The 27022-nt window shown below is 39.9% G+C and overlaps 5 protein-coding genes across 8 annotated transcripts; 2 read left to right on the top strand and 3 right to left on the bottom strand.

Moving 5' to 3' along the window:
* Positions 1–277: 277 nt before the first annotated feature.
* On the bottom strand, positions 278–6717 carry LOC126373416 (uncharacterized). The gene is made up of 8 exons (XM_050019574.1): positions 6648–6717; positions 5480–5590; positions 4364–4645; positions 3944–4082; positions 3003–3120; positions 2393–2544; positions 1099–1285; positions 278–774 (listed from the first exon to the last, which is right to left on the bottom strand). The coding sequence occupies exons 1-8, from the start codon at positions 6715–6717 to the stop codon at positions 583–585; spliced, it is 1251 nt and encodes a 416-aa protein (XP_049875531.1). The 3' UTR covers positions 278–582.
* Positions 6718–7266: 549 nt separating this feature from the next.
* LOC126373045 (26S proteasome non-ATPase regulatory subunit 1) lies at positions 7267–11523 on the top strand. Its single transcript, XM_050019002.1, has 2 exons — positions 7267–7951; positions 8885–11523. Exons 1-2 carry the CDS (start codon positions 7432–7434, stop codon positions 11371–11373), a joined length of 3009 nt encoding a protein of 1002 aa, XP_049874959.1. The 5' UTR covers positions 7267–7431; the 3' UTR covers positions 11374–11523.
* Positions 11524–12887: 1364 nt separating this feature from the next.
* On the top strand, positions 12888–13740 carry LOC126373044 (nuclear nucleic acid-binding protein C1D-like). Its single transcript, XM_050019001.1, has one exon. It carries the CDS (start codon positions 13094–13096, stop codon positions 13523–13525), a length of 432 nt encoding a protein of 143 aa, XP_049874958.1. The 5' UTR covers positions 12888–13093; the 3' UTR covers positions 13526–13740.
* Positions 13741–13757: 17 nt separating this feature from the next.
* On the bottom strand, positions 13758–22621 carry LOC126373043 (ADP-dependent glucokinase). Its single transcript, XM_050019000.1, has 4 exons — positions 22076–22621; positions 21833–21998; positions 14974–15250; positions 13758–14901 (listed from the first exon to the last, which is right to left on the bottom strand). The coding sequence occupies exons 1-4, from the start codon at positions 22408–22410 to the stop codon at positions 14210–14212; spliced, it is 1470 nt and encodes a 489-aa protein (XP_049874957.1). The 5' UTR covers positions 22411–22621; the 3' UTR covers positions 13758–14209.
* Positions 15309–21814, bottom strand: LOC126373042 (uncharacterized). Of its 4 annotated transcripts, XM_050018999.1 has the most exons (3): positions 20243–20642; positions 19661–19792; positions 15309–19007 (listed from the first exon to the last, which is right to left on the bottom strand). In XM_050018999.1, the coding sequence occupies exons 1-3, from the start codon at positions 20595–20597 to the stop codon at positions 18988–18990; spliced, it is 507 nt and encodes a 168-aa protein (XP_049874956.1). In that variant the 5' UTR covers positions 20598–20642; the 3' UTR covers positions 15309–18987. The 4 variants fall into 4 exon arrangements, with proteins under 4 accessions (XP_049874956.1, XP_049874954.1, XP_049874953.1 ...); XM_050018997.1 differs by lacking the exon at positions 20243–20642 and adding an exon at positions 20684–21814 and having other exon boundaries at positions 15309–19792; XM_050018996.1 differs by having other exon boundaries at positions 15309–19792; positions 20243–20639.
* Positions 22622–27022: the final 4401 nt, after the last annotated feature.

Here is a 27022-nt window from a genome sequence, read left to right as displayed (position 1 = left end):
AAACCTAAGCCCTCAACTCAAAAGTCCGCATTCGCTTTCCGAGTTTTTAAGCGGCATTTTGACACAATCCGGCTGGGTGGCTGATTCAACTAAAAAAAGACCTATTACATCTTTCAATCTTTCATCAATCATGTTATCATCTCAACCCAACCATTATAATGTCAATCACCATTATCGTTAAGAATCTCAGCAACACGGACCTCCGATCTCTCAACAACACGCGCCTAGCTATATCTTGCTGTAACAACTTACTCTTTCGCATCATTCTTGTTTCTTTTGCAACATCGACCTACAGATACACTATACTAAATAAATAATATAGGTAGATAAACTTTGCTGCAGTTTTATTATTTTCTCTGTTAGGGATAACACGGATTACATGATTAAATTTGACATTTGTTGAATTTTGTGACATCATCAAAAGTCTATTTGGTCAAAGATTTGGTGTAACAGAAAGGGGTCCGAACTTTTTGGCATATAGTGCCAATGGCGTCAATGGCTTGTTTTCCAAAATACGTCAGTTTATGCCAATGGTACTAAGCCAAGCTCCATTGTAAAAAGTTCGGACAACTTTTTACACTGTCATGATATGAAAACAATTCTAATTAGGAACGTGATTAGCGCTAGGTGCGATGAGTACAGATGACTGGGTGGGGCTTGGTTGCACCAGTTGCCCACGCACACACAGGCGTGAAACCGCGCGTACAGCGACACACCCCGCGACAGCGGCACCAGCGACGCCACTGGACTTATTATGCACCCACTGTCTATGTGCTAAAAATAAAATAAAGATAATAGGTACCTACAAAATTACATGCATGATCTCACAGTCTCACAAAAATATGAAGCCCTAAGATGGATATAATATATTATTATGGTGACAGGTGATAAGCCACACCCCGCTGGTAGTGGTAGTAAATAGGTGGTGGTGTGTTGGTGGTAATATTGTAATGGTTAACCAATTCATATTTGAATTCAAAGGACATAATCCTCTGTCGGTCTTTATGACATGCCTGGGAAACTAAGAAAGCTATTGGAAACATCTTACGATTTATTATAATGTCAAAATTCACAACGCACCGTCATATTAGTACCGACCTGTAACGCCATTTCAAGTTTGGCCATCCTCTTACTGATAAAGTGGCGGCCCATGACGGCGTGGTGGCGGTTGCGGCAGGTGCGCTGCGTGTAGTAACCGTTCAGGTCAATCCATCGCACGCTACAGCCGCCCGTCCACCGACCCCACATCGATCGAGGGTCTGACGCGTTTATGAAGTATCCCTCTCTAAAATAAATTAAACAAACTTCAAACAAAAAGAACCACATACTCCAGTACAGTGATGATCATAATACCAAACGATTTCTGTGTCATATGATTGAGACTGAGCTTGATGCATCTTTGAAGTCTCATATTATTATTATCTTTTTTTGACGTGACTTATTGTAGATTTTAGACTAATTGGCCGGACAAATACGGTTTCGTACCAAATTCCGCCCACTTGTACCGCTTTCCCCGCTCTGTGTGATTGCCGCGTCCGCACGCTTAGCACTTGCCTCTAACTCCAAATCAATCGTTTACAATCGTTTCTCTGATTGATGAATCGTTGATTCTGAGAAATAAATGCGCCATCCACACACTGGCAAGTGCGTTAGTCACTGTTGAAGAGGAAAGCATAATGGTTGTCCAGACGATCCTAAAAATGTATTTCTTGGCTTTCAGTTAGTTTACTGGATTGTTCATTAAATTACTAAGGCGACTACATGAATCTGCTTCTTTCTTTTATCTCTGTGATCAATACTTCTCGGGGCCTAATTACATTACTCTCCTTAATAACATTCCAGAAACTTTAATGTCTTGATTTGACTATTACTCACTTTATTCATTTTTTAGCGCTCACAACGTATGTTTGTTGGCCACAATGCGCATAAACATGTGAAAGCGTCGCAAACGCTTGCGGAAAATTTCTTTAATTTGTGACAAAAAAAACCAACATTTGTTCGAATCGGCGACAAGCGCTTGCAAACCAAGCTACAATATCCACACGTTTGGTTTGAATTTATAACGGGCTTATTGAGGTTTGCCAAGCGTGTGAATGCGGCTAGAGCCAAAGATTGTTGTCTACACCGTATCTTAACGAAATAACGCCTATGATGTTGGAAAGAGTAGAACATACAGGGTGTTAGTAACACTAACACCGCCCGTATCGAATACTGAGGGGGATGATTCAGCTCATGATACTGATTTAAATGTCAAGTGGAATTTTCTGTCGGTATACGTTACGATATCACTAACATGTATAATTCAGCTTCAGATTAGCCATATTGTATTTGCTATTTCCTTTTATTTTGGTGCAATAAAGTATATTTGAATTAGATTCTTTTATTAACTTACACGTTCATCCATCGACAGTATTTCCTGTACCTGGCGATGTGTCCGCGTGCCGTGGCGTCCACTTGTACAAGCGGGATAAAGTCGCCTGCGAATGCGTCCGCGCAGTGCGAGTGCCGTGGTATTTCTATATCGTCCAATCCACACACGAAGCACTGTATATAATACTATACATATACAATTCCACAACACTAGTAAAAATTACTTTCTACTGTAGGTAAATATATGTATTTTATAAATTTTCAAACCAGAAGGATTTAACAGGTCCAGTTTTTTATAGAAGCGACTCCATGTCTGACCATTACAACATTTACTTATACATACCTCCGAAAACACAATTCTCGGGTATGTGGGTCTCCTCAAGATCTTTTCCTTTACCACAGAGCACATGAGATTAATTAAGATCCAAACATAAATTCGAAAACAAATTCGATAATCATTGGTTTATGCCCGTGCTGTATTTGAACCTGCATCCCATAGTAACAAGTGATAAGCCCACTGCTTAAATAGGTATTCTAGATGCAACTACTGAAAAGCGATAGTAAGCGATCGTGTTTTCAAACAAATGTAACGGTAATAGATGTAGTGAAAATGAAATTAAAAAATATTTCACCTTTCCCATGATGGTGCCCGTGAGGTTGGCAAATGCGTCAGTCGTGGCGATGGTCTCCTCCGTAGTGATGAGGTGGGTGGGGGTGGGACACGTGGGGATGCTATACCTTTCCAGGGACCTAGCCACGGCAACCAATTAGAGTTACCACGGAGCAATAAGCTTCTTATAAGCCTTCGTTGCGCTATTGTCTAATCACAGCGAGCGAGAGAGAATCACTATTGACAATATTTCAATCAGCTAAAGAAAAATATTAACGAACTGCTGTCCAGAAACGAACTTTAGTCGCAAACTAAAGTCCGCACGGAAGAGGTCGTCGCGGGACACGGACACCAACTAGTTTACTTATAATTTCAACAATCCATACTCATACTCATATTTCCTTACATTAACACTTAAATGTCTTAAATCTCAACAAATCGTGACAACAAAAAACCCAATGATTTTTTTGAAAGATGCAAACAACAATTCGAGACAGTTAAGGTGTGAATCGAAGATTAGTAAGCTATAAGTAGATAGGTACGAAGTGATTATAATTCGGGCGAAAGATTTAAATAGGTCTTGTGAAAAAAGAATTGTTCCAGGTGCGATAGTTTCGCCAGACTGTAGGGTGTCTCACTGATGCGGAGCAGTTTTTTAAGATCTGGAAGATTTCCTTTACTCACCATGACGTACCAATCAAACTTCCCATACATAATCTTTACCCCTCAGGGCTCCTTCTTGAAAAATATTTTTTATGGCGGTCATCTTGTTTTTTCCGCCATTTTGTTTGTTTTTTTTTTCACCGATGATAGAATTTGACCAAGATTTAAATAGATTTTGAGAAACAAAAAATTGTTAGTAGTTTTGCCAGGCTGTGGGGTGTCTCCCTGATGCGGAACAGTGTATTGAAATATTATCATTTTTCGTTAATTTTGTTGTAATATTATAGTGCAACTTCTTACTTATTGAGCATCATCGCCAGATTCAACGAGTAGTCCGCCGTCAAGTTGGCAATGACCTTCAACAGGCTGGCGATGTCTAGCTTGGGAGCCAACGTCGTAGTTGTCCTTCTTCTTTTCGACCTCTTTGTTCTTGTTGTAACTGTAAGCAATAAATAAAAAGTATTGATCTAAGTAGCTACCCCACTGTTGTAGGACATTTTTGATGTGCACTCAGGCACAGGCACTTTTACTAACGTAATCGAAAAATATTCTGATCAAATTAATAGATGTCTTAGGGAAAACGTTAATCGTAGAAGAATCCGCGCACAGGGGCGTATCTATTTGAGAGCTGCTTTTGGGGCTGCAGACATATTTAAATTATAATTATCCTAACTCTTTTGCTTTATAGTTATTATGCATAATTGAATGAATGAAAGTTACGTATCGTAGTCGTTGTAGTAGGCGTCGTTGTCGTAGTCAAAGTCGGCGGATTCCTGCCGATGCGCTGTGGTGGCGCAGCTGTGTCAGCGTCCGCATACTCCGTTGCAAATGTCGTGGCCTCGTCGCCCATCCGCGCGACGTCTGTTGTCTTCACCGCCGTGCTGGACGTCACGTCGCGCATCGTGAACCATGCCGTCGAGGACTCATAGTTCGTTATCTTCAAACGTGAAGGTGATTGCCATTGGTCAAAATTATGGTGTGGCAGAATCTGTTTCAGAGCATCTGAAATAAATTCAAAATATTGTATACATAATATTACATTCAACACAGTAAGTACTTATAAAATATGATCCACTATTATTTATGCACACCATCTAATTTTATTTTAATCATTTTTCCTATAAATTGTATGCCTGTCGTGTCGATTACCCGTCTATTTCCTTTTCGGCAGATAAGTAAATGATGGCTATAACTTAAAGTGAAATTAGGACGTGTCTGCAGGAATCTGGGTCATTTTGAATTTAAATACAATAAAACTTATTACTCAAAAAAATAATAATAAGTGAACGGTCATAAGAATCATTGCACACTTTGCTTTACTGGTACACTGGTAGCCAGCCACTGGGCTACGACGATAAATAGGTTTCTCGTTAGCAACTGCTAGTTTAGTGGGGGTATGTAATGTGTTGGTGTCAGTGTTATCGGTAATAGGCTTCAGCAATAGGCGAACCGAGAAGTAAGAAATATAAAGTCCGGTTTACACACTGTAACGTCACTTTAATCCACATCACATACAAAATTACAGATGGAGAATGTATAAGAGTCACAGAAAGGAAAGTAGAAGATAGGACCGTTCAAAGCGGCAAAGCAAGTTGGCACAACGAATACAAATAACATATAGCAGGTCGCGTAAATCGCGTAGGTAACTATAAATCGCGACGCCTCACGAGGCGTCGAGTGACACAGACTCTGCGTCGGAACGGCTAGCGGCCATACTGAGGAATGCGCCCACGCGCCGCGTACTTATGGAGTATCTACGCGCTACGGTGGAGCGTTGTCACTGCTACACTGTGCTTATCACCCGGCTTTGCTTGTGAAGGATCGGATGAGGATCACCTATAACGCCAGCTACCGCTTGCGGGTTCAACTCTTCTGGAGGTCTACTTTGTCCTAGCTGCCGCCGGTCTTTGTGTGCGCTGTTCCTCTCCACATTTTTATGAGAACCATCTGCAAAAAACCAAGGCTAGCTTGAAAGCGGTTAGGGTAAAAGGTTACGTTACCGTTATCATACCGGTATGAAATTACGGTACCGATTTCCGATAGGCTTCGTTTTATGATGGTGTACCTAGTGTTGCCGATAGATAGTGGACTATCGATATTAAACAACATAATATCAATAATTGAAACACATAATACTGGATTCTTAACACGTTAAATCTGGAATATGAATCTCCCGATATTATGTATTTTAGTTATGATAATCGTGTAAACCTCAAATCATAAACACATCAATAGTATCGAAAGGCTAACAATTCTACCGATATTACTAATAAAGGTAATTGTATTTTTAATTATACATAAATACTTTTTTTTATATGAAGCCTGTACATCGCGTATAACGTGAATTGCAAGTGAATTGATTTATTAATCGCTAGCAAGCGTTTGTTCATATTATACCGATTTGCGGACTCCAGGTCCATTGCTTTGCAGGTACCTACGAGGTACTTGACCTACATGTCATCCTATAATGATAGTAGTCCAAGGGATCTTCTTTGTCAGGAAAACTCGTCACCTCTTTTACAAGAAACAGTAAGAAAACACACGAATACATTTTTCTACATAAAATTTATACAAAAATCACAAAAAACTCGGAAAAAACTACCAAATAAAAATTTTGATTAATAAACAAAAGAAAATAAATCAAAAATTAAAATGCCAAACAATCATCATACCATTCTGTAAATATTCTCTTTGCTATTCTGTTAAAATCGCGGCTAAGATCCACGGAATCAATCTCTTCTGTAATGATAGAATTAAAAGCACTAGGCAAGCGCAGCATGGCAAACAGCCGCGAATTTTGTCGAGGTTTTCATCCAAAAAACACAGCGAATGCTATCTGTGGGAATAAACGTCGTATCTACGAATAAATAATAATGAAATGCCATAATGATACCACGATAATATGATGTTTTTCTATTATAATATATGTAGCTGGTTTTATTATTAAACCTATTTAAATAACACATAAGATTAAAATTTAAGCTAAATCAACGAAATGAGAGACTTTCCAGGCCACGTTCTCTAGTAAAAATATAGGTGTCGCTGTACACGTAGTTGCCATGGATAACAGTCATATCGACGGGGAAGAAGCAAATACTCTTACACAGACCTAACTTTACAAAAGTAGGAAAAAAAAATTGATTAACTTTTTTGTTAATAATTATAGCGTGACGTCATGTTATGAAGGTAGTTTTTATTTATTTATTTAGTTTTGTTATTTCAAGAGACATTTTGGTAAAACTAATGTAAATTTTGCATATTATGCATCTTTTATGTTTGTTTTTGGGTATATAAATGATGAGGATGAACCTTTTTATTACACCCAGGCACAGGACATCTTCCATTATAATTCTGATCAAAATAAAGAGATATAGCTACTAACATCATAACTCTTTATATATATGTGATCTGAGCAACGTGAAAATAAGTAATTATCACGTAAAGTAAGTGTACAGTGCCATCTATATTAATTATATTTTTTTGGGAAACAGCTTGGAAAGTCCCTCAATGATTTTGATTGATGAAAATACTGATTGAGATTGACGACTGTCATGTGTATGTGTCTTTGAATCTTTGCTTTGAATGTAGCCATCCATAGTAAATATGTGGATAAAAAAAACAAGGGCTATTGTCTATGTCAAAAGAAAATCGTCAAATCATTGCGTATTTGGGTAATTTGAGTATTTGTTTTATGCACCTTTAGTTTATAAAGAAGAATTATTTGAGATAAATAGTAACAGTGTGAATCGGCTATTTAATATTGTTGGAAATAAGATTAAAACAGAACGATGAATATCACGTCTGCGGCAGGGATTATTTCCCTGCTCGATGAGCCTATGTCTGAAGTGAAAGAGTTCGCTCTGAAGAGGTTGGACAATCTTGTTGACGAGTTTTGGCCGGAGATATCGGAATCTATTGAGAAAATTGAGATCCTGCACGAAGACAAAGTGTTCTCACAGCACCAGCTTGCTGCTCTGGTGGCGAGCAAGGTGTACTATCATCTTGGGGCCTTCGAGGACTCGTTGACATACGCTTTGGGCGCCGGGGATCTGTTCGACGTCAATGCCCGGAACGAATATGTGGACACTACCATTGCTAAAGCGATCGACTTCTACACACAAAAGCGAAAGGCTCTGTTCGTGGACTGCGGCGCGGAGACGATCGACCCTCGGCTGGAAGCCATCGTGAACCGCATGTTCCAGCGCTGCCTTGACGACGGCCAGTACCGGCAGGCGTTGGGGCTGGCGCTCGAGACGCGCCGCATGGACATCTTTGAGGAGGCTATCATGAAATCTGATGATATTCCTGGTAAGCCATTCACATCTATTGTTTGTTTAGAGAATGTTGACAACATATTCAGAATTAAAAAAATAATTGAACTTAATAACTTTATATAGTGAAATCTAACCTGAAAACAAACAAAGATGCTATTGCTGGGTATGACCTCACTTTCTCTCAGTTTTCAACTTAAACCAAACTATAATTAAACCAAATTGAAAAGGTAATATGAAGAAAGAGTCATTGACAATAACAATACTTGAATAACGGAGAATTAATGTTTAAATTGTAAGTAGTGTAGTTTTTAACTATAATGACTAAGTTTGGGTGGTTCTACACTTGGTCACCGTCTCAAGGTACTGATAAGGCAGTGAATGCACAGGGGCATGCATCACTCTCCTCATTTTATATTTATATATTTGTTAATTAAACAGCTGGAACAAAACTGTTATTAACAACAGGGTCTGCCTTTGTTACCTGTTCATTTCATAAACTATTTATAAAGTTAATACTACAGAGCCAAAATAATATAAAACGAAAATTTATACATTTCATGTATCTTAGTAAAGAGATTCCCACTTATTACACTCCACTATCCCTGGAATGTTAAAATATGTAAAATGCCCAAAACCTACATAATTATACATAATTTAGTTTTAGTACAGAAAATGAAAGAGATGTTTCAAAACAAATGTATGTACTCATTATTGCAAGAATAACTGCTGAGTCACTCCAACTCTATAATTTGATCTATATATCTTTGAATGATACAACATTGGATACCTTTGTTTCTATATTATTTTGATGTCATAGTCCATATTTTCATGTAAATTTCACAATAAGTTCTGGTTTAGATTGTTAATTAAAAGCACCTCTTGGCGGCTACCCAATATTTATCAAGAGAGTAAATGAGAGTAAAATAGAAGGCATTTGTAAAGATAAAACAAATGTTTATGTTTTCAGGATTGCTTCAGTATGCCTTCCAAGTGGCCATGAGCCTCCTCCAGAACCGCGGCTTCCGCAGCACAGTACTCCGGTCTCTCGTCGGACTCTACAGAGGCCTCAACATCCCGGATTACGTCAATATGTGCCAGTGCCTCATCTTCCTTGAAGATCCTCTATCAGTTGCAGAAATTCTGGATAAGTTAACTCACGGTCCCCAGGAATCGGTTCTGATGGCATACCAAATAGCTTTTGATTTGTATGACTCAGCAACCCAACAGTTTCTTGGTAGAGTATTGCAAGCCTTGAGGAGCACGGCGCCGGTGCCCAGCGCACTCGGAGGCAAACCTCAGCCACAGGGCGGACCATTCCCAGAGACTGCCATGGAAGTTGATCAGCCACCACCTGAAGAATCTAAGAAACCGGAAAGAGATATTGATAGTTTAAGTGAAGAGGAAAAGGAACACCAAAAGAGGGTAGAGAAACTGATTTCTATTTTGGGTGGTGATGTGTCCATTGGTTTACAATTACAATTCTTGATTAGATCGAATCATGCTGATCTACTTATTTTGAAAAATACTAAAGATGCAATTAGGGTCTCAATTTGTCACACAGCGACAGTGATAGCTAACGCATTCATGCATGCTGGTACTACCAGTGATCAGTTTCTGAGAGACAACTTGGAGTGGTTGGCGAGAGCGACAAACTGGGCCAAACTGACAGTAACAGCTTCACTGGGCGTCATTCACAGAGGACATGAGAGCGACTCATTAGCTCTCATGCAGTCTTATCTACCCAAAGAGACTGGACCTTCCTCGGGTTACTCCGAAGGCGGCGGTCTGTACGCCCTCGGTTTGATACACGCGAATCACGGTGCAAATATTATCGACTATCTTTTAACTCAATTAAAAGACGCCCAAAACGAGATGGTGCGACACGGAGGTTGTCTCGGTCTTGGATTGGCCGCCATGGGAACGCACAGGCAGGACGTGTATGAGCAACTTAAATTCAATCTGTATCAAGACGACGCCGTGACGGGCGAAGCCGCCGGCATCGCGATGGGGATGGTGATGCTGGGGTCGCGGCACGCCGCGGCCATCGAAGACATGGTCGCGTACGCGCAGGAGACGCAGCACGAGAAGATCCTACGCGGGCTGGCGGTGGGCATCGCCTTCACCATGTACGGGCGGCTCGAGGAGGCGGATGCCCTGGTGCAGCAGCTGCTGCGCGACAAGGACCCGCTGCTGCGGCGCGCCGGCTGCTACACCGTGGCCACGGCCTACTGCGGCACCGGCAACAACGACTCCATCCGCACGCTGCTGCACGTGGCCGTGTCCGACGTCAACGACGACGTGCGTCGCGCCGCCGTCACCGCGCTTGGCTTCCTATTGTTCCGCACGCCCGAGCAGTGTCCCTCCGTGGTGTCGCTGTTGGCGGAGTCCTACAACCCGCATGTGCGCTACGGCGCGGCCATGGCTCTCGGCATCGCGTGCGCCGGTACCGGCAACCGCGAAGCTATAGGCCTTCTCGAGCCGATGGTCAAGTTCGATCCGGTTAATTTCGTGAGACAGGGCGCCCTCATCGCCTCCGCTATGATACTCATCCAACAGACTGAAGCCCTATGTCCTAAGGTGACGTACTTCCGACAGTTATATGCACAGGTGATTTCGAACAAACACGAAGACGTGATGGCTAAATTTGGTGCGATTATGGCGCAGGGCATTATCGATGCCGGCGGTCGCAACGTGACGGTATCTCTGCAGAACAGAACAGGACACATGAACATGTTGGCGGTGGTCGGCATGATGGTGTTCACCCAATACTGGTATTGGTTCCCCCTCGCGCACTGCCTCTCGCTCGCGTTCACGCCGACCTGCTTGATCGCCCTCAATTCAGAGCTGAAGATGCCTCAGCTGGAGCTGAAGTCCAACGCGCGCCCCTCCCTATACGCGTACCCGGCGCCCCTCGAGGAAAAGAAGCGCGAGGAGCGCGAGCGGGTCACCACCGCCGTGCTGAGCATCGCGGCGGCGCGCGCCCGCAGGCGTGCGCATGCGCCCGACGGCTCCGCGGGCTCCGGCGGCTCCGGCAGCGTCTCTTCCGCCTCCAAGATGGACGTGGACGACGACGACAAGAAGCCTTCCAAGTCCCCCAACCCCAACATCACCGTGCACGGCAAGTCGGACAAGGAGGCAAGTGCCACCAAAGACGGCAAGAAGGAAGATAAGGAGGGCGAGGAGAAGGAGACGAAGGAGAAGAAGGAGCCGGAGCCCGCTTTCGAGATGCTGAGCAACCCGGCGCGCGTGATGCGGCAGCAGCTGAAGGTGGTGTCCATCGCCGAGGGCGCCGGCTTCTCGCCGCTCAAGGACGTGAGCATTGGCGGCATCGTCATGCTGAACCACTCGGGCGATGGCGAGCAGCTGCTAGTGGAGCCGGTGGCCGCCTTCGGGCCCAAGGCAGAGGAGGAGAAGGAGCCCGAGCCTCCGGAACCTTTCGAGTATCTCGACGATTGATACTGCATTTTCGAATAGTTACGCGTCTGACGACCTAGATATAATAATCTATAGGAATGTAATAAATTAAATATATTGAACACCTACGATGCTAGAAAATGCATATATGTATATTCTAATCCTATTATAATTTTTGCCTAATAAATAAAAGATTGTTTTTTTTTTTTAATATATCCTATTCTTTCATCAGATTGTATCAATCTTCAATCTCTGTTTGTACTAAATAGCGATGGGCGTTATTAACCATAACTGGTTATATATGCAGTTACGAGCTCGAACAGTGATCACTCGTTTTCCACTACAACAAAAACTAGTGATATTCATAACGCCATTTAAACGATCGAAATAGGCATCAGTCTTCAATAACTCTTTTAATCACAACGCCATAAAGTTAAATCGAATTCACTCTTATGTTTAAGGCATAGCGTCGATGTTTGGCTACTTTCACTACTCACGCAAAATCACTGGTTTTACAATATTCGTAATGACAAGATGAAAACGACGTTTTACATTGACCACCTTACACATAGCTTTGACAACGTAAAGGAGTAAAACGAGTAATGTAAAACGCGCCTAAAAAAAAGGATCGCAACAAAATCGATCCTTTCTTTCGTGTATTAAATGAAACACGAGCGTAAGTGTGAATGAAACAAGTATATGTTTTACTGATACACGATACGTGTGCGTGAAGAAGAATTAAGTTATACTCCTACCTAACCAAACGATTTTACGTTACAATTATCACGTTTGCTTCAGAACGTTGTGAAAATAACTAGTTATAAAAATCACTAGTTAAGAAACTAGTTATTGGAAATCACATAACGCTTACGTTACGTTATCTCAAAAACCGATAACGACCCATCGCTAGTACTAAAATAAAAGCTTGTGAGCGCAGCGTCATAGATTAGGTAACAGTTACTACTTATACCTATGTGCGACTCAATGGCGCGGTGCAGTAGAGTTACCGAATGGGTTGGTTAGATGCAGACTTGAGCTATCCATGTCTAGTCTGAGGCGGAGAAAAATTATACTGGACATATCTGTGTACTGTACTGATTATTCCACTTAGATAGTTTCCTTATTTCATAGAGAATGTATTCTTTTAGATTTAAAAGTATATTCGCTTGGTAGTCATCACGCTGCGCTGTTGTGTCATGCATTGCATGGACCACGGTGGAAGTGTTGAAGGTGTCTGCCTCAGGTCAAAAATCTCATTCTTACCGTGTGACGCGTAAGAGAAGCGATAACAACAGCCCGCGCTCTCCCCGTTTACTCCTTAGCGGCTTACAGAACCAGAGAGCGTGAGGTCAGCGTCCGATACAAATTTGTGCGGTGCAGAGAGTTACAATTTTATAGTTCTATGATACGGGCAAAATGACAAAAATGAAATAATCTAAAGCAAGTCATAAAACCTCTATTACATAGCGTTATGCCACTTCCCAAACGGTGGCTGTACACAGCTTCGCCCTTGCCTTTCCTCAAGCATGGAGATAAAGAAAGATAAAAAAAAAAAAAAAAACCGAACGGACGGAACACGGGTAATTGATGTGGGTAAGGTAGGTTATGTACCTACTAATAAGTTAAGAAGTGTTCAAGTGCGGAAGGAAAAACAAATAATTTATACTGTAGTTCTTCTTATACCTACGGAATTCACAAATTCATACCCAAGTTATCGGTAAATTACTATTTGAATAGGAACACCCAAATCAACTAATACATAATGGATTGGAACCTCAAGTATGGAGAGCTTTCAAAGGATAAAGATTTCGTAAATCATTGTGAGGCCCTCAAAGAGAATTTGATGGAAATCGAAAAGGTTCTAGAACAGCTGTTGCCTTTAAAACAACAATACGATAAGATGTCGCTTCCCGCGCAAATCGAGCTCGACTTGTTCCTGGCGTTCACACTCAACTCCCTGCAGTGGGTGCACCTGCGCATACAGGGCGTCGACCCCACCACGCACCCCATCAAACACGAACTCCAGAGGATAAAGGCAACCATGCTCAAATGGCAAGAAGTAAGGGATCGTGACAAGAGGCCCACAGTCAATATAGATGCAGCAAAACGGTTTATCCGTAGTGGCCTTTATGATCCCTATAAAGCCACTGCAAAACCTCAGAACAAAAAGATAAAATTTGATGATGAAAGCTAAAGTAGGTTTATTTTTATTTTAACTATAAGACTGAATGATGTAAATTGGGTAAGATTAACATTGTCAGGAGATGTGTATGTTATGTTTGTTCAAGTTGTAGCTGTTTTTAAGACATCTTTTGGTATATTTGTGATACAACTCATAATCTTTTCTAAGTCCATAGTATAAAATGAATAATGTAAGAACTATTTTTAAATAAAATTACTTTATTCAATATAATATTTTATTTCACCCAAATCAGCCGCCAATGTTAACAATAGGAATGTTGAAATTTCATAAGAATGTCAAAGTGTATAATTTATCATAAGAATAGCATTTTTATTATAAGTTGGTTGCAATCAATGAGAACCAGCAACCGTTCCTGTGTAAACTACATTAAACATTGTACTTGATTCTTACTGCCATGTGTCCTGTACTGTTCCATCAGTACCATGGGATGGCACTAAGGTGGTAAAATACATTACAAATTACATTAACAATGGAATTAATAATATACGTCCATGTCAAATAATAACACTGGTGATTATGATTAGGTGCTAAACATACCTTTTAATTCAACATAACCTTGAAACTGAACTTTTTTGCATTGGATTAGCAGAAATTGATATAAATAATGATAAATAATAATAACAAATGTAAATAAATTTACCCTATTTGAAAAGACTTTAGTTATTATGACTTAGATCACTTCTCCACCTGTAGCACGAGGCCAGCTGCGGAGATGTTGTCCCCTGCTCCCGCAGTGAGCTGTGCCTCCGTGCATATCAGCACTGGTGCTACACAAATTTCAACTTGCTCATTATCCAACAATTCATCCCAGCAAGATACAGGCTTGGTTGGCTCGAAGAACACTCTGCTGGTGTTGTCGTTGTCTGTTGTGGTGGAGAAGCTGTCGTCAAGAAGTAACTTCGATTTCTCCAGGGCAATGTTCTGGCTGTTGCATACATATCTGTGTGCTGTGAGAGAAGCCTTGGCAGTGGCGGCGGCTGTCCTTTTCCAGTTGGAGCCCCTGACGGTGAGGATGGCCTGGTAGGCCAAGGTGTGTACATGCATCCTGGTCAGTCTCCTATTACTTCCATGTTGTTGGTTCTTGTTTCTGATCAGTTGGAAAGTGTTGCGCATCTGGTCCAGTGCTGCAGCAACTCTGGGGTTGGAGTCTGTCACAACTGACACTTGTCCAAACTCTAAAACTCTATACAGGTTGGATAACTCTTGCTCATTCATGCCCACAGAGTCTACAAATGGCAAAACTTTTGTGGTCAAATGCAGGAGAAGCTCCAAATCAACATAACTTGCCATCTCAAAGTGTGTCAGTGTGCTGGCTGGCTGGGATACTATTTGTTGCTTGACTAGTTCAAGTCTCTCAGCTCTTAAATCTGAAACAAAATGACAGTTAAGAACTATTAAATAAATAATAGAGTATTTTGTAGAAATAGGACTCAACAAACCTCTTCCATCTTTTTTGAAGGGATAGTTATCCATCATTTGAAGACCACTAATGACTAGTAGGTTAGGATTAAACTCTGGAATGTACTCTCCAAATTTCTCCAAGGAACTCAGCAGAGGATTATTCTCATCATTGTGTACAATGTATCTATTGGCCCGGGGCGCTGTGAGGCTTCCGAACTTCTCATCAGCTTTGTACTCCAATATCATATGTACATCATCTTTCACCTCTTCATTTGCTTCACCACCGACTATACTGATTTCCTCAGGAATGTAAGTGAAGAAATCCTTGGGTGTCGGGACGGTGAAATTTATTTAATGAAATAAAACAGCAGCGTCTTGTCTTGTGTTGTATTGAGAGAAGGGAAGAACGAAAGCTCCGCGAATGAATGTAATTACAAAAGTGTTTCCATATTTAAAATACAAATCTTAAATATATTTATATGTTTTCAACATAACTCCCAACAAGGCAAAAGATAATGCTTCGATAATGGACTGTAAGTATATAATTAATAGGTAACTGATTCAAATGTGTGCGATAACTTTTGCATTTGACAGTGCTATGAAGAATAGTTTGAACTATCTATTACAATTACACATTCAACTTATTATTTATAATATTATCTATTTATAGTTTTAGTTTAAGTAGGTTAAGTTTAGAAGATAAGTACTTTTAATTTATCTAGCTTAAGTTTGGAAGGTAAGTACAATTATGTAAGTATGGTTTACTAGTATATAAGTTACTGTAATTTTACAATAAACATAACTACAATTATTATTTTTTTTTTGTTTTTCACTTAACCTTTTTAACTTTCATGTTATACAACCACTGAGGTAAGTATTACTGGTAAGTACCTATGTAAGTATCTAGTATTTATTTTTTACATTTATAATTAAGTACTTAAAGTAAATTAAATTTTAAGTTTATGAACTTGTTACATAGGCAGCTAGTAATAGTGAAATCAATTATTTGCTCTTATAGTTATTATTCGATTATTTACTCTTATATATAACTTAGGAATTGTTCCTTTTACAAACGTAAATTGGTAAGTAACCAGTCTTAGTGACATAACTATAATTTAGTTAGGAAAATGAATAGTTTTACAATTCAACTTAATTAAACTTATTAATTAACTTAGCCTAAGTCTCTTGGCATCCTCTCAGGCACAATTAGGTTACCTGAGAAGCATCTAGGCCTACGAGAACTGGACAACCTTATACACAGGTAATAATAATAATAGGTAGTTAGACTGAGCCTGATAACAACTTACTTAAATTGTTAGGTATTTAATTTAAAGGCAATATGCAAACTTTAGTTATAGAAGTTTTGTGATAATTACCATTTGCTTTTTTAACTTCCATGGCTCTTATTTTTCCATCACTACCTGGAAATACCTTTGTGACTCTAGCCATTGGCCACGTCATGGGGGGTGTGTCCAATTCTTTCAGAATGACAAGATCGCCTATCTTTACATTTGGCATGTTATCTTTCCATTTTGGTCTATTCTGTAATACATTTAAATATTACACTCTTAATTAAGCGTAAAGCATTGACAATCCAATAACGTTGGTTTAAACTAGACAAAATTAATTTTTGACTTGCGTGCAAAAGCTTGTTATGTTCATTTTCAATTATCATACAAGTAATTAGAGATTGCCTAGGTAATATAATTTGATGCATTTGGTTATATGGCAAACCAGAATGTTGCAGTCTACCTCCTACCCGGAGAAGACCGTGAGCATCTATAAACGGGTTAAGCCCTCTTAAAGAAGCTTGTACTTGCATACCGTTTTGCAAAGCATTTAAATCTTTAGAAAAATACTTGAGCTGTTCGTGCTTTATAAGCAGAGATAATGCATTGTTAGTCTCAGCAAAGGAAACAAAGTTTTCTTTAATTTTGGCCGAGTTAGGTTTAGAATTATTACAAAATCTAATGACATATGCAAGTACACGTTTCATTCTGTTAATATCAGAATATTTGTGAATAAAATTATCAAGGAATGACGACCCATTTGAGCTCAGCGATACCGCCGCACAGACCGCCTCGTTCTGTGAACATTTAATTTCAGGAATGTCCTCGGGTAATTGGTAAGTACAATTTTTAAATTTATAATTACAATCTGACATTTCCTTAGGCCCTGACCACCATAAGTGGTGATTTGGTAAGTCGCAGGGACTTGTTCCTCTGCTCAAGCAATCTGCAGGATTTTTATCTGTCTGTATATAGGACCAATTAAAGTTATTAGTACATTCAGTAATTAATTTTGTTCTATTCGCAATATAAGATTTTAATTTGATTGGATCGGTCTTCAACCACGCCAATACGACTTGTGAATCTGTGTAAAGGTGAACCTCATTTACTATCTGTTTCTGACTAATAGTATTGTATACTTTTGAAGCTAACTTGGCAAGTAAAAGCGCAGCGTTTAATTCTAAACGTGGGATGGTTAACTGTTTAGGTGCAATGGGATTTATGCGTGACTTAGAGCATAATAGTGACATTTGAACTTTACCTTGCATGTCAATAGTTCTCACATAAATTGCACAACCATATGCCACATTGGATGCGTCTGAAAATCCTATTAATTGAAATGTTTGATGTTCACTTTTACACATTGTATTCCTTTCAATATGAATACTTGAGATGTTAGTTAAGTCATTATAAAGTGATTGCCATTTATTATTTAATTCTGGCGGAGGAATAGAATCCCAGTCTGTTTTGGACAGCCATAGCTTTTGCATAATATGTTTGGCTTGCACAAAGATTGGTCCAATCAGTCCAAGAGGGTCATAAAATTTACTGATAAAACTTAAGATTTCTCTTTTGGTCTTGACAGATTGCTTAGGCGGGGGGGAAAATTTAAAAGTGTCTGAATTGACGTCAAAATTCAACCCTAACGTTTTAACATCTTTTTGCATGTTAATTTCTCCAGAATACTTCTGTTCCTTCGGAATATCCTGTAAAATACTGGAATCGTTGGCTGACCATTTATGCAAGAAGAAACTACCTTTAGATAACAATTGTGAAAGTTGACTTTTTGTTTCTATTATTACATTTAAATCATTATGAGTATACAATATGTCATCAACATATGTTGCATTTAGAATTACTGGGACAGCCAAAGGATATTCATTTTTAAATCTATAAGCTAACTCATTTAAGCACCTTGTTGCTAAAAAAGATGAGTTTTTTAAGCCATAAGTAATAGTGTTTAATTGTAAACATTTTATGGATTCATGGGGGTCATCTCTCCATAATATATTTTGGAGTGACCTCTGACTTTTTTCTATTAAAACATTTCTAAACATACGCCTAATATCGCAAGCGAAAAAATATTTATTTAGTCTGAACAACAATAGAGTGTCGAATAATTCGTTTTGGACCACAGGGCCATTCAACATAATATCATTCAGAGAAATTTTATTTGTTGTTTTCATAGATCCGTCAAATACTGTACGTAAACGAGTACTAACTGCATTTTCACGTATGACAGGGTGATGTGGCATAAAGTATACCGCATCTTTGTTAAAATCGTAACTAGAAATATCGACATAGCTGGCATGGCCAAGGTCTATGTATTCATGAATAAAACTTTGATATTCTTTGAACAAAGCTTCATCTTTATGGAGCCTTTTCTCTAAATTCAAAAATCTGCGCATAGCGAGAACTAGAGAATTCCCTAAAGTATTGTTTACATCGTAAATTGGAATCTTTAAGGGCATTGAGACTTCAAATTTATTGTCAACAAGTTGAACCGTTTCATTAAAATATTCCTCACAATATTTTTGTTCAGACGTGGGGTGCTCAGGATATATTTCTGGTACAGCCTCAGATTTCCAGAACTGAATAACATTAGAATTTAAGTCTGTTTTACATTCTTGACAAAACAAAGAAACAGGGGTACTCTGAAGTTCATGGGGAGACTGTACGGGGACTTTTCCTGCAACCAAATAACCAAACTGCGTGTGAACGAGTCGGGGTGTCGCGGGATCGCTGAGCTCATTGTGCTGGTCCTCAAGCTGGGGCAGCAACGCCTGAAAAAAGATGTCAGCAGCTAATAAAATGTCTATCTCGCTTGTTTTATTGAATGTGTCATCGGCTAGTAATAAATTTTTTGGAATGTTAATAAGTGACAGGTCAAAACTGTTTTGTGGCAAGTTAGTAGTTATTTTGTCCACCACTAGGCAGTTAGTATTAACTTTATAGGGATAAGCACATGAAAATATGTCCACTTGCAAGGAACTTTGTATTTTCTTTCCAGTTTTAGCAATGCCAGAAACCTCTGTGTTTGTAGCTAGTAGATTTCTCCCAATTAGATTAGCTAATTTAGTTGTAATGAAAGATGACTGACTGCCAGAGTCTAATAAAGCCTTGACTATCAATTCCTGCCCATTTTTAGTTAATATTTTTACTTTGGCAGTAGGTAACAAAACTTGGTTGTTGTCATTTAAGCCTGACAGCAACGTTACCCCACCCTCAGTACTAGATGATGATGTTTCATTTCCATCATGCAAGAGCGTGTTGTGATTTTGCTTGCAGTGAGTGCATTTAAAATGAAAGCGACATTTCCCTGTATGGCTGTTTAAGCAGGTTTTGCATAGCTTTTTAGCTTTTATACATTCAACACGTTCTGCAATCGATGCAAGCAAAAACTTGGGGCATGAAAATATTTTGTGATCTGACTTACCACAGTAATAGCACTTAGCTACATGATTATTTGTTACTGCAGCAGTAGCTTGTACTTTCCTAGCGCCGATGACATCATTGTTGCTCGAGTTTTCGAGAGCTAGAGCTCTTGTTTCAAGATATTTTATGAAATCTGTAAAAGTTGGGGATTGAGATGAGTTCCTATCCAAACAGTAAGCTCTATTAGTGACTGGGTCGAGTTTGCGAGATAGAATGCATACAAGTATGCTGTCCCATTTGTCAACGGGTTCATTTAAATTTTTTAGAGCTGCTACATGCTGTTTTGCAACAGAAATTAAATTACGTAACATGGTTACATTTGGCCTGGGTATCGAGGCAAGATCCAATAACTTGGATATATGTTCAAATACAATTTTGTGACTATTATCATATCGATCACGCAGGATTGTCAATGCTTCACTGTAACTTGAGCCTTGTATTGGTAAATTATTAATAAGATCGAAGGCTTCTCCTTTTAGAAAACCTCGTAAATACACAAACTTTTGAATGTCAACAATGTTAGAATCGTTATGCACAAGCGCCGTAAACAATTCGATGAATGGTTTGTATTCTAGGTACTTGCCGTCGAATGGTGGAATTTGAATATCAGGGAGTTTTAACTTAGACGTGACGTTATTAGAACCGCCACTTGGCTTTGCCGCCGCCGCCGTCGTCCCGAATCTTGACTGCAAAGTAGTGCGCAGTAAGTCCATACACACAAAGTACGCCTCTTCAACAGGAGTGGGATCATGGTCGTCGTTGACCTGAACAGTCAGGTCTATATACTCCTTGAAGATCGAATGGGCATGTTCTTCCTTCGTGCGTAACATTTGTTCGGATGCGGACGCGAGGAATTCCGACGTTAGCGAGTTGCGTAGGCGCGTCATCGTGCCTTTTACATATTTCCGCCTGTTAAATAGCTCATTGTCGCTTGCCATCTTGCTGACTAATTATATAAACAAGTACTGAATTGTTTAAATTCACTTTTGCTGAAAAAAATATGGTTTGTATTCTAGGTACTTGCCGTCGAATGGTGGAATTTGAATATCAGGGAGTTTTAACTTAGACGTGACGTTATTAGAACCGCCACTTGGCTTTGCCGCCGCCGCCGTCGTCCCGAATCTTGACTGCAAAGTAGTGCGCAGTAAGTCCATACACACAAAGTACGCCTCTTCAACAGGAGTGGGATCATGGTCGTCGTTGACCTGAACAGTCAGGTCTATATACTCCTTGAAGATGGACTGGGCATGTTCTTGCTTCGTGCGTAACATTTGTTCGGATGCGGACGCGAGGAATTCCGACGTTAGCGAGTTGCGTAGGCGCGTCATCGTGCCTTTCACATATTTCCGCCTGTTAAATAGCTCGTTGTCGCTTGCCATATTGCTGACTAATTACGTAAACAAGTACTGAATTGTTTAAATTTACTTTTCCTGAAAAAAATATGGTCGCTCGGTATACGAAAACGTGGTAAAAAAATGATGCAATACAATTCCTGTTAAGATTGGGATCGAGATCGATTGTATTGAACGACAACGTTGATTGCTAAAAATCGCTCACTTCACTCCGAACATCGCGTTTTTTGTAGCAATATTAATGTTCCGTAATATGCTATGAGTGAGTGAGATAGCAATTTTATTTGTATTGCGTTGTCCTTTGTCTTCGGCGAGTTTGACGAAATAAAATCGTTACAAATAAACGAACACTATTGAAGTTCTTCTTTGTAAATTCGGTTACACGCAGATGAAGATTGCTTTCTCCGGTTTTGAACACTTCGACGTCGGTGTGTCCTTCCGCCGCGGCAACGATGATTGAGTGAATGAATGAAGTACAATCTTACCGCGTTGCTCAGGAATAATGGCGACTGGAATGGACTCACAAACTTGCCCGACGTAAACTTCTGACGCAAAAATCGTGCTGATCCGTCGCACCGTTTTGGCCGCAAACACCTGTAGATGAGCTGCACACTATGCTCACGTTGCTCGAAGGACCATGAAGAAATCCTTGGGTGTCGGGACGGTGAAATTTATTTAATGAAATAAAACAGCAGCGTCTTGTCTTGTGTTGTATTGAGAGAAGGGAAGAACGAAAGCTCCGCGAATGAATGTAATTACAAAAGTGTTTCCATATTTAAAATACAAATCTTAAATATATTTATATGTTTTCAACAGTAAGTCTTCAGTTTCTTGCTCATTTTAGCAGCAAGTAGAACCTTCCATCCCTCCATGTGGAACCTCCTAGCCATCAGGGGGGCATTACCTCCGAGAGCCCATCTTGAGTCAGGCAATTTCAATGCTTGCTCAATCAAGTCATCATAGAGCTCACTGTTGGATACAAATCTCCTGCCAAATTTAAATAAACATTAAATTACAAGTTCAGGCTTTGTAGGTGGGTATAGGGAGAACTAAGTTGGACTCACTCTGCAGCAGCACCATGCTTGAAGAAGTAAGCGAAGCTCTCAAGGAACTGGTCTTTATTGCTGATGTCGTTGTAGTGTTGTGGCGCGTGCCGCAGCCGGCGCGCGTCTAGCAGCTGCGTGGCGTTGACGAACAGGTCGTGGCACGCTCCGTAGCCGAGGGCCACGCGCGGCTGCCGCGCGCCCGCGCCCACCACGCTCGCGCGCTCGAGCGCCAACAGCTGTTGGTGCACCGGCGACAAACGTTCGTCGCCACCATCCCTGTTCCGGTAGTACACGGCATACAGCACGATACAGAACGATACCATAGAACCTAACTTAAGCGGAGCACCGGCCATTATTGTAATAAATTAAGTACTGTATAAAATAGAGGAATGTATAAAGTTCGAATGCTAATTTATAATTCTCCACGTCATCTCATTTTTACGGCCAACTGTATAAATATTTTATGACTTGTGATAATATTAGGAGAATTAATCCTATTTAAAATATTTACGAAGACAGGAATACATGGCAACGGCAGGCAAGTATGACATTGACATTTTTGTTTGTTTTGGTTTTCCCGAAGGGCAAGGCAAAGGGAACTATGCCCATACAGCCATGTCTCATGTATTTTTTTCTTGATGATGATTAATGAAATTATGAAAGATGATGACGATCAATGATGAAACTTAAGTCCGCATAAACTTTCGAGTTATGAAGCGGCCTCTTGGCACGATTGACAGTGAGTCGGCTTCTGTCATCTTTGACCTCTTTGACAACTGTTGACAAAAGTCTTTGAGATTTTGACGTTTCTTTTTTTTGGAAAGGCTTTAACGGCTTTGTGTTGCTGTGCTGGGTAGTTCTAAAAACCGAAAGTTAATATAATTACTATTAGCGCAAAAGTATCGTAGAATCTTTTATGTTGTAATTATGTTGCTACCTATATTGCTTCTCTTTATTTTGATCAGAATAATGATGGGTGGAAGATGTGTTGTGCCTGGGTGTATTAACAAGGGACAATATTTATATCCAAAAACAAAGATAAAGGATGAAGGTGAAGGAAGAAGGTTAAACGCAAAACTGTACAGCGCCATCTGTATATTTTTTGGGGACCGTATCCTGGAAAGTCCCTCATTATTATTATTATTCTAAGTAGCTTAAGGGTATTAGTGACATCGTAAGTTAGTATAACGAAAACTTTGAGAGATGATTCAGACTCAGACCATGATTCGGAGTTGATATTAAGTGGATTTTCTGTCGGTCAATTTTAGTCCCATATTTGTGTTTTAAGTAGCATAGAACCCAAAAAAAGAAAAAATAACAAATGATTAAAAATTATCAATATATTGAATATAATTTGCATTACAACATTGCATTTTTCCGCAATCAGCTGTGCGCGGGTCAATGGCCACGCAGGCGGCGCACCGCTCCCAGCCTGAGAGCAATGGTGTGCCGTTCCCGGGAATGTTCCCAGAGTGGGAATGTTGAATGTTGTTAAAACTCTTTAATAGTAAGGACACTGGCTGCTTTCCTTTTTAAATTGGTATTTCTTGTACTCTGGTCTTGTCTTCTTAAAGTTTAGGTAATGAAACTCGTTTTACATAAACTTTGCGCCTTTTTACTGCCGGGAACGTTCTCAAAGTGGGAACCTCCCGGGAACGGCACACACTGCTCGTAGCACACGCGGCGCTATACTCGTACCGTACTAATCAAAGTACTCGTAGCGTAGTTCCATTTACATCGCGGCGTGACGGAGTCTAAGATTTTGACTTTACTCAAAATCATTCTCGGCAAGAAAAATGCTGATCATCGTTTTTAGTACAATCAAGTAGACGCTCTATTTTATTTCGTTACGATTGCTCTAACACCCTTTATGGGTCCCACCATTTAAGTTTATGATACCAAATTAAAGCAAGTAGTTTTTATTACACGTGTCGCCGTCGAGAATCGAACCGAGGACTTCCGGACCGTGAGCTTAACACATAACTAAGTATTGGACCTCGGGGCTCGGAGGTCACCGTACACCGTGCACACCCTAACATCTCTTTTTTAACATTTACCATGGCCCGGGGGTACATTCAAGATTAACCAGGTGCCTGCCGGTTGAAAAATAATTCGGAACTTTACAGCCATCACTTGGTAAATCTTATGATTTACTTTACTTCGGGCGTTTACTGTAACACGTAGGTACGTAACATAAATGTAGAGTCTAACCCACTATAACGGGGTGGGTTGAGATTGAGATGTAAGTAATGAACGATTTATATATTTTTGTTGTTATTGTATTGTTGCTGTGTCCAATATAATGTTTCTAGTACAATAAATATATTGTTTCTTTCTTTTCAAACAGCAACATGCTGCTGCTGGTGCTGGTGATTTGGAACTTGGGAGCTTGGATGATGTGGATCGGTACGAGAATGTGTGATCTTCGCCAGAGGTGAACACTCGGCATCGCGTCGAGTATTGCAGACTGTCATGAATAAATATATGTAAATAAGGTCCGTCCTCTTTTTACTTATCAGCATTATGCAGGGGCCCGACCTCTGCGAAATGTTTTCGAAAGCCAAAAAATACACCGTATAAGGCGCGACCGGTCCACCAACGCCTAAAATGGGAGGACGTAAGATGTTAAGAGCTTTAGGCGTAAATTGTTCGTGTCGGGGTGTATCGCAATTAATTTTCAAGTTTTGCAATTTATTTATCGTCCAAAATGTGGGTAATTGAAGTGTGTGCCAACTTGCTCCTTAGCGGGAGAAGGAGAGCTAGTAATATATGCAAGGAAAACAAAGGTTTCTGGCCTATGAGCGGTATTACCTATAATTAATATATACCTACTTACATCATGAGTACTAAAAGTAAACCGTTGGTACCTACACCACTCGGTAAGTAGGTAATTATACCTACATTTTAAATAGGTCCTTACACAATGCTCAACAATTAAATGTTTTTATGGCGAAAAGGATGACAGATAAGGCAGATAGGTACATGAATAGCTTCCGAAAATGGCAGTGTGAGTCACGTATATAGTGTGGCCTTTGCCCCTAAATGTATAATAATGTGGCGAGTATGGCGGATGGCGGGAGGTGCGGGGTGCGGGCGGATAACATGATATTTATTGTATGGCAGACACACCCTTGACCGTTTTCCAACTTTCTTAAATTTATTATAGTGTGTGTAGTAATTTATAGTGTAATGTATGACACTCACTTATATCTACTATTAAATTACGTTACTTATAGTCGAATCGCAACATTCTAACGTCTTCAATTTTAACAGTTTTTTGATCATAACTGGAAATTTCCACAACCGATTTTGATGAAACTTGCACTATTCTCTAAGTTGAAAAATATTTAATCCTATAAAATTAGAATTTTTATAATTATAAATCTTTTTGGGATAATTCTAATTTTATAGGATTAAATATTATTCAAAGATTTATAATTATAAACATACATACTACATAGGTATCACTTGTGTGGCACACACACGTCCTTAGAAGCTCGCATAGACTAAAATAATAACGAATAAGTAACGTGCAATTACATTACAACAATACACAGACATACGTAGTGTATATATACTTTAATACGGGACAAATTGATAACCTTCTTCTTTAGAGACAACGGCTTACACACTGATAAGGGCTTCCTTCATACAAAAGACATCAACGAGAACTAATAACGTTTCTTTTTTTATCATAACTAGTTCTGTGCAATAAAGTATATTTGATTTGATTTGATAACTAAAGGAGATTTAGGTAATCACTACGTTTTAACCATAACTTTAAAGCTACCGAACCGATTCTGGTTAAACCTGCATTAATGTCTGTTGGAAATGCAGGAACAAACATACACAAGCACATTAAAACATAAAATTTAGTATATGTACACTATTATACGATTAGAACGGCTCAGCAGCTGATTGAAAAAGAGAGCTGTAGCGGTATCTAACCATTCTATCGACGAGTTCAATTGTTTAATTGCCACCAGAGGGCAACGCTTGGTAACCAATTTGACGTAACAATAAATTAACTGATAGCGCTGAGACGAACCCCCGCCCCAACAGCGCGTCTGCTGTCGGGTGACAACTTGATAGTAGCTGAACTTACAAATGCAGACGCGCCACCTGAGTCCTGACGGAGCACACCGGCAGTGGTCTCCATGCACACCAACTACTCATGTCACCTAGGAGCCGGGTAGCCTCGTGGGGACAAATATTGACTCTGAATATCTTAAACGAACCAATGATTTTCGAATTTGTTTTCGAATTAATGTTTGAATCTTAAATGATCATCACACGACGTGCTCAGTGGTGGAAGAAAACTTCGTGAGGTGTCCCGTGCACACATACCTGAATGTTCGGGGGTTCGTGACAAAACCTGTAATTGGGCTAGTTGTTCCTTCGGTTTGGAAGGTTAGACAGACAATCACGTTTGTAATAAACCGGACCTGGTAAATCTTCAGGTTAGGTAAGCAGACCCTGTGATGAACGGGACGGGGGCTCGGGGAGGATGATTAAATGTAGGTATGCCATTTTTTGACGTCACATTAGGTATATTACTTGGCCGGACAAATAACATCTTATGTTAGCCAACTGCAGTCAATATTGAAAACTCTCCTAGGCCACCATTATGAAATATCTCATCGCTGTTTTGTCTAATTTAAACAGGCAGGTACGTACCTACTTTATCTGGCAGGCATCACTCAATTTCTTTTTTGACGTGAATTATTGTAGATTTGCCGCAGATGGCATTAACTACTTGGCCGGACCTCAAGTAAGGAAAATTTATAATACTTAAGTATAAGAAATATTCATTAGAAAAAATGTTGTTCGCAATAAACCGTTGACGATGAAAATATTGTAGACGAGTTAGAACATACCGGTGTCATATTTGTGGGCGCTGCTGCAGCCAATCAATTAGTCCTTCTTGGTCATGTCGCTGGCAACAACTCCCGCGCACGCTAATAT

This window comes from Pectinophora gossypiella, chromosome 15, assembly GCF_024362695.1.
Source record: "Pectinophora gossypiella chromosome 15, ilPecGoss1.1, whole genome shotgun sequence".
NCBI classification, from domain to species: Eukaryota; Metazoa; Arthropoda; class Insecta; order Lepidoptera; family Gelechiidae; genus Pectinophora; species Pectinophora gossypiella.
Note: the sequence above shows the minus strand (reverse complement) of the source record. Positions and strands in the feature narration are given on the sequence as shown.